The sequence below is a fragment of the Dromiciops gliroides genome, chromosome 3 (assembly GCF_019393635.1).
Source record: "Dromiciops gliroides isolate mDroGli1 chromosome 3, mDroGli1.pri, whole genome shotgun sequence".
Lineage (NCBI taxonomy): Eukaryota > Metazoa > Chordata > Mammalia > Microbiotheria > Microbiotheriidae > Dromiciops > Dromiciops gliroides.
This window is the reverse complement of record NC_057863.1, coordinates 585,135,132-585,143,481: the sequence shown is the minus strand read 5'-3', so window position 1 is coordinate 585,143,481 and position 8,350 is coordinate 585,135,132. Positions and strand designations below refer to the sequence as shown.

Below are 8,350 nucleotides of genomic sequence, written 5' to 3'. Positions count from 1 at the left end.
AAGCATTCTTTCCTAAACCTCAGGTCCAATTCCACCATATTCCTCCTCAATAAATATGTTTTTCCCTATGTCTATGTTTGGGCAACTTTTAAAATATATATAATTTGTAGAACAGAAAGTACATCCTTGGTACAGAAATAAAACCATATATGAGAAAAATATATTCATTTATAATTACATCCTCACGTGTACTTGTAAATGATCCAATATACAGCTACTGGGAATTTATGCTTAAACATTCTTACTGAAGGGAGTATTTAATAAAAATGATTAGAAACTAGTGGTTTAGCTCAACAAATGATTAACTGATATATTTGATGGCCCTGGTTAAGAAGTTGAATAACACATGACACATCTTGACGTTGACTATTTTCCCTTCCATCTGACTCCATTCTTAGCAACATTTATTCTCTGAATATGCCCTGAGATCATTGCACCTTCTATAACAACAATAATAACCTATATAAAGTGTGTTTTAAAGTTTGCAAAGTACATTAAATACCTTAACTCCCTTGATACTCTCTACAACTCTGTATAGCATATTATTCTCATATTGCAAACAAGGAAATGGAGTCTCAGAAATATTAAATGACTTGCTCCGGATTATATAGTAAGTATGAAGGCAGGAATTTGAACCGAAGTCTTGTGAGCTGTTTGACACTCTGTTCATTAGAATATACATCCTCAAACCTACCCCTTCTCATACCCAGAACTCATAGAATCTTTTTTTTTTTTGGTGAGGCAATTGGGGTTAAGTGATTTGCCTAGGGTCAAACAGCTAGTAATTGTTAAGTGTCTGAGGCTGGCTTTGAACTCAGGTCCTCCTGAATCCAGGGTCGGTGCTCTATCCACTGTGCCACCTAGTTGCTCCTCTCATAGAATCTTATAACATTGAAGTGTATGCTGTTAAAGAGGCCTTCTAAATCACCCAATTCTATTTCTTCATTTTACAGATGGGTAAATAGAGATTCAGAAAGAGGAGGTGAGGACAGAAAGAAAGAAAGACCTACATTTCTATTTTATTTCTGTACATACCTTGTTGAGAGGGCAGCTATGTTCACAAAGAGTGAGATGTGATGCCAGCTTTGCTCAGGAGAGATTCTGATCTACCCTCATGACTCCTGGACAGTCATCACTTCTGATGAATTGACTCCTACTTCTACATTTGCTGGTCTCCAGGTAAACCCTGACCAACTCATGTCCTACCCCATGGCACCTGCCAACAACAGCTCACCTGTTGCACTCTCTGAGTTCCTCCTCATCTGCTTTCCCGGCTACCAGAGCTGGCAGCACTGGCTCTCCCTGCCCCTGAGCCTGCTCTTCCTCCTGGCCATGGCTACCAATGTTATCCTACTGCTCACCATCTGGTTAGAGGCCTCTCTTCATGAGCCCATGTACTACCTGCTCAGCCTGCTCTCCCTGTTGGATATTGTGCTCTGTCTCACTGTCATCCCCAAGGTCCTGGCTATCTTCTGGTTTGATCTCAGGGCCATCAGTTTCTCTGCCTGTTTCCTCCAGATGTTCATTATGAACAGTTTTCTTCCCATGGAATCCTGTACCTTTATGGTCATGGCATATGATCGCTATGTGGCCATTTGCCACCCCCTGCGCTATCCATCCATCATCACTGATCAGTTTGTGGTCAAAGCTAGTGTATTCATCGTGGCCAGAAATGCTCTTGTTTTTGCACCCATTCCAATCCTTTCTTCCAGACTTCATTACTGTGGAAAAAATGTAATTGAGAACTGTATCTGCGCCAACTTATCTGTGTCCCAACTCTCCTGTGACAATTTTACTCTTAACCGACTTTACCAGTTTGTGGCTGGCTGGACCATAATTGGTTCTGACCTCATCCTCATCTTCATTTCTTATACCTTTATCCTTTGGGCTGTACTGAGGATCAAAGCTGAGGGGGCTGCAACCAAGGCCCTGAGCACATGTGGCTCCCACTTTATTCTCATCTTCTTCTTCAGTACCATCTTGTTGGTTGTGGTTCTGACAAATGTGGCCAGGAAGAGAGTTCCCATGGACATCCTGATCCTTCTCAATGTCCTTCACCACCTTATCCCCCCAGCCCTGAATCCCATTGTCTATGGTGTGAGGACCAAGGAGATCAAACAAGGGATCCAGAAATTACTGAAAAGGATGGTGTGAGGACATGGAAGTCATTTCCAACCTAGTACTGTGAATTGAGGACTGAGCCACAGGGTAGGGATGATCATGATATCCTTTCTATTGTAGTATCATAACCTGAAATATGTATCTATCAGTGTGTATTAGGTTCCTGTCTTTTATTTCTTCCTTAAGTCTATGTGTCTGTAACAGAGGAAGTGAAGGTATCTATTGTGTTTAAAGAAAAAGAATCTAGACCCAGTTTTCAGGAAGGGAACTCATAATTCCTCTAGTCCATCCTCTTCAGAACCCCTCTCTCCAACATTCTTGATGAGAAGTCATGTAGTCATTGCTGAGTCCAGTGCAGATAAACCAGTCTCTGTCTGGACTCCAGAACAACTGTGCTATCAACCTCAGGGGACACCTCCAACCTTTCCTCTCCTTCATATAGTTGACTGTACTTCTCCCTGGATGTCTGTGAATTTTATAGTTCTCTCTGTGTGAATCTATGTGTTTATCTGATTTGGCGAATCTGGATAATTGTCTCAACTCACAATTCCACTGTTGGCACTTAAAGTTTGATGCTGAAAGTGCTCTATCATCTTTTCCTCCTGACCTTTTCTGTCATTTCATATTATTTCATCAAATCCTCTGTATCAATGAAACTGGCTTCATTGGTAGTCCTTTTATGTTTTGTCTTCCATTATTAAAATGTAAGCTGCTCATCTCCACAGGATTCTTTCCACCATGCCATAGAAACCTCTTAGCCTCAAAAACTCACTTCACTCCTGGACTACTTTTCACATTGGGAGTACCCTCTGCTCTCAGGGGCTCTCCATCTGGTTGGTTGGGTCCTCCCAGAATCTCCTATTAAGGCTGAGGCCCAGGATTATGAAATCTTCATACTACTCCAAGCTTAATTACTGACTCATCTACAGAATACCACTTTACCATGCTCCCTGGTGCTGGTCTTCCCCCACCCCCACCCTCCTTTCAATTCCCTTTTATGTATTGTCTTCCTCCATTAGAATGTTAACCTCTTGGGGTCAGGGATGTCTTTGTTTTGCTTGTAATTGTATGCCTAGGTAAATAATTAGTAAATACTTGTTGACTGACTGAATTACCATCTACTTCCTCCGTGCCTCTGCAAAGACCCTACATTTGGAATTTGTGCCATTCTCATCAATGCCTTGCTGACTTTATAGCATTCTTCATAGCATAATTTTGGTGCTATCTCCTCCATGAAGCTTTTTTTCATCCCAGAAGTTATTAGTCATTTTTCCTTCTTGAAATATTTTTATACTACATAATACATCCTCTCAGGTGCTTAACCTAAATCTCACCATTCTGATGAATCAGATCACCTACGCCCAACTCTCTTTGTCTCTCTCATGAGTCAGGGTAATTTTGGTCTAATGTTATCCCATTATTAATCACTAGTGATTAGCTCCCCAGTATCATTTTTCTGATAATAGATATTGTTATTTAAAGTCTTGAGTTCAAAATTTTATCCCTCCTTCCCCCTTCCCCCCACCCCCTCTCCTTGAGGTGTGGTAAGCAATCAGATACAGGTTATACATGTGCAGTTATGTAAAACATTACCATATTAGTCATTTTGTACAAGAAAACTTGAAAAAATAAAGAAATGAAAGAAATAAAGTGAAAAATAGCATGCTTCAGTCTGTATTCAATCAATATTACCTCTGGCAGTGAATAGTATACTTCATCATTAGTTCTTTGGCATTATTTTGGATCATTGTACTGCTGAGAATAGTTGTCATTCACAGTTATTCATCAAACAATATTGCTGTCACTGTGCACAGAAATCTGATTCTGCTCACTTCACTATACATCAGTTCATATAATTCTTTCCAGGCCTCTCTGAAATGATCTTGCTTGTTTTTCTTATAGCACAATAATATTCCATCGCAATCATATACCACAACTTGTTTAGCCATTCCCCTATTGATGACCATTTCTTTGATTTCCCAATTCTTAGCCACCACAAAAAGAACTTTTATAAATATTTTTGTACAAATAGCTCATTTTTCTCCTTTTGGGGATGTCTTTGAGATATAAACCCAGCAGTGCTATTGATGAACCAAAGGGTATGCACAGTTTGATAGCCCTTTGGGTGTACTTCCAAATTGCTCTCCAAAATGGTTGAATCAGTTCACAACTCCAACAATGGTGGATTAGCATCCAGGGTTTCCCACATCCCCTCCAACATCCAATACTTCCCTTTTTTTGTTATATTTGCCACTCTGGTAGGTGTGAGGTGGTACCTCAGAGTTGTTTTAACTTGTATTTCTCTGATCAATAGTGATTTAGAATTTTTTCTTTTCATGACTACAGATAGCTTTTATTTCTTTGTCTGGAAGCTGCCTGTTCATGTCCTTTAATCACTGAAAGTTAGTTGTTTTTCCAATGACATATTTCACATTTTCTTTATTTTTTCATTTAAAAAAATTTTCTTTTATTAGTTCTTGATGTCTCATGTAGTTGTTAGCTTCCACTTGCCTGATTCTAATTTTTAAAAAAATATTTTCTTCAGCGAGCTTTTATGCCTCCCTTTCCACCTTTCCAGTTGGATAATTCTATTTTTTCAGGAATTGTTTTCTTCAATCTTTTTCCATGTGGCCAATTCTATTTTTCAAGAAGTTCTTATTTTCATTAGATTTTTGTGCCTTTATTAAACCATTTGGCATATTCTGTTTTTTAAGGTACTATATTCTGTTTTCATTAGTATTTTCTGTGCCTCTTTTAAGCAAGCTGTTGACTCTTTTTTCATATTTTCTTGCATTATTTTAATTTCTTTTCACAATTTTTCCTTTACCTTCCTTTTTTGATTTTTAAAATCCTATTTGGGCTTTTTCAGGAATTTCTTTTGGGACCTGAGACTAATTCACATTTTTCTTTGAGGTTTTGGATGTAGTAGTTCTGACTTTGTATTTTTATCTTCCTTGTCACCATAGTAACTTTCTATGGTCAGGATCTTTTTTGTTGTTATTTGCTCATTTCCCAGCCTATTTCTTGACTTTTAATTATGAAGTGGGACTCTGATCCTGGAGTGGGGTAGGGCACCACCCCAAGCTTCAGGTCTTTTTTTACTGTTGCTATTAGAGCTAGTTCTGGGTGGGGTGGTGTTTGTAAGTTTCAAGTTATTCCAAGTTGATATAATCTAAGGAGAGGTGTAGCCACTGCTCTTCTGGCTTGTGCTTTCATCTGTGAGCTACCACAAGCACTCTTTTCTACCCTGTAACTGTGATGAGGGTCCCTATTCCCATGTTGCCACAAGTTCTAGTATACTAGTGTTCCCTTTAACTGAGATCCACATATGGGCCATCAATGGACCAGAACCTGCCTCTAACCTGTGAATGGCTGGAGCTGAACAGAGTAGGCTAGAGACAGGAGAATCAGGAATCAAAGAGACAATTTTATTTTCAGAGTGAAGAAAATGGTTTGCAAGCAAGGACACATGTGCCAGGGTCCCACCTCTAGTGAGGAGGCTCAAGGCAGTGTGGGGAGAGCTCAATACATATACTAGTGGCTGCCCAGTGACAATGTAGCCCTGACAATGAGGAGTAACTGCAAGAATGTGAAAAGACTGATTAATTGCAGGACTGTATGAACTTGTCCTGTGCTTGTTCAGCTCAGAGAACACCTTGTGAATGATGTGATTTTGCCAGAGGATAGAGTAGCATGCTATTTCCTTCTCTAGTGAATCACCTCTTGTCAGAACTCTCCATTATGACCTGTCCTTCTTAGGTAACCCTGCCTGGGATAATTTATAGTTTCATTGAACTATGCAATCTCCTTTACCACAAAAATGCAGTGTTTGGTCTGGGTGTCCTCACACATAATTAGTGTCTTTGCATTAGTTCTCACCCATTCCTGGAATGTATTCTCCTTTCACTTTGGTTTATTAGAATTCCTTGTTTCCTTAGTGGAACAGCCCAACTGTCATCTTCCTCATAAAACCTTTCCTGATTTGCCTCATTATTAGTGTGTTCCATCCCCCGCCCCCAATCTCATTTTTGTCTTGAATATATTATATGTTTATATGGAGGAAGGGGTTTTCTCTAGTGTCTGTTTTTATAATGACTAAGCAGGCACCTAATGTTGATTGATTGATTGTTCAGTCAGTGAGACATCAGTAGCCTGACATTCTTGTAACTGACCAATGGCCTGACATCCCAATTAAGTAGTTAGAGGGCATGTTGAAGTGTGTCCCATATAAATTCTGGAAATGCCAATGTATTTAGCCTATCCAAACCTCATGAAATTGGAGAGAATGTTCATTACAATGAGCAATAAACATGTGATGGACCCAAAATGTATGTGTTTCTGAGGAATGTGTAGGTCTGCATCTAAGAGCTGTCCACTAGTTAGGACTTCAGGATTTTTTGTAGTTTTTCAATGGGAATACATTACTAAGATTTTAATGGTGGCCAATGGGAAATATTCACATAGAAATATTTGTATCATGTATAACAGAGAACTTTCCAATGAAAGTCCAGTCATAGGAACATGTGGATGATGGTTGAGCCTGTTTCTGCAATTCACAATATGTGCCCCAAATCACACACATGTTGCATTCCTGGTGCCTAGCATAGTGTCTGGCACATAGTAGGTGCTTAATGAATCCTTTTAGAATTGAATTGATATACTGCATGATACATCAATTGACAGAAGTGTAGTCTACTTGCATTAATTTCTATGAACATTTTTCTGCTCCAGAAGAATCACCCAAACATATCTCCCCGAACCTTGTCAACATTAGGAAAAATCCACCTGAGGTTCACTGATTGTTACATGCTTCAGAGTTATTTATTTATTTATTTACTTATTATGTTTTTTGGGTTTTCTTTGCGGGGCAATGAGGGTTAAGTGACTTGCCCAGGGTCAAGTGTCAAGTGTCTGAGCTGAGGTTGGATTTGAACTCAGGTCCTCCTTTTTCCAGGGCCAGTGCTTTATCCACTGTGCCACCTAGCTGCCCCAAAAGTAAACTCTAAGTCCTTCAGTTCTTATTTCTTTTGTAATGGGCTTTGGTTTAGGTCCTTAAGCTCCTAATCGTAGGAATCAATTTGTGTATGTGTATTAGGGAGGTAGAAGCTCTTGGGAAAAGGGATGCCCCAAATGATTCTCCTTCCTAAGATCCTCAAGAGGGTTAAGTTTAGGCTCATAAAGGGCTTTGTACAGTGCCACCCACAAGCCACAGCCTAAGGAGTGGATGCAAAGTTGGAGAGTCACTGTAGTTGGCCAGGACAACATTTCTGTGAGTGTGTGTGTGTGTGTGTGTGTGTGCACACGTGCATGCGCGTGTGCACATATGCTCATGTGTGTGTTGAAGAAATTTCCTTTCCTAGGACTGGGAGACTGAGGATGGACCCTGGGCTATAATGGTGTAAGTTTACCTACTTGTTACAGAGAATGAATCCTTCCTCACTAATACCATTCATGTGTTCCCCGCTCCCCCACATTTTACAGAGGCTAATAATAATACCATCAGTGGATGGTATAATTATTATTATAATTATTATGATTTATTTCCAGAATTGGTTACATGTTAACCAGTCTATGTAGTAACATCTCTGAGTATCAAGGGGTAATACTTGGTGGACTAAAGAGTTTCTAATAGAGGAAACACCTTCTTTTCTTATTGGGAGAGGGAATCAAACCTGAGATATCGATGAGTATCTGGAGGTCTAAGGTAAATGACAAAAAAATAATGCCTTAGACCTTGCCTATATGCCTGAAGGATTTGATTCGGAGATATTGGGCTTTCTGTACAGAGATTAGATATGTCTTTGAAGCACAAACCAATCTGTCAGTGATAAAGAGTGGAGTTTAGTGTGTGGTCACACTGAGGTAGTTATTTCTCAGTTTCAGATAATGAATGAATAGAAAATGAAGCCACCTTCATGACCCTATGTACAATCTTTTGAGGAAAGGTGAAGAGTGGATTGAAAAGAGTTTTAGACTTCAAACAGTAGCATGATTTAATGGAAAACGTGTTGGAATGAGGATTGGGATATCTGGAATCTAGTCCTACCTTTTTTGATAACTTGGAAGTTCCTTAGCCCCTCTGGGTTTCATCTTTTGCATAATGGAGGTAATGATTCCTGACCTGCCTCCTTTATAGGACTATTATAGGAGTCAGGTGAGATAATGTATGAGAAGGTACTTAAAATATTTTAAATGAAATTTTAAAAAATTACCAAGCATTTATGTTCTT

At 39.3% G+C, this 8,350-nt stretch overlaps 1 protein-coding gene across 1 annotated transcript; it reads left to right on the top strand.

The window, feature by feature from the left end:
• The first annotated feature begins 1,197 nt into the window (after positions 1–1,197).
• Positions 1,198–2,154, top strand: LOC122750513 (olfactory receptor 56A1-like). Its single transcript, XM_043997258.1, has one exon. It carries the CDS (start codon positions 1,198–1,200, stop codon positions 2,152–2,154), a length of 957 nt encoding a protein of 318 aa, XP_043853193.1.
• Positions 2,155–8,350: the final 6,196 nt, after the last annotated feature.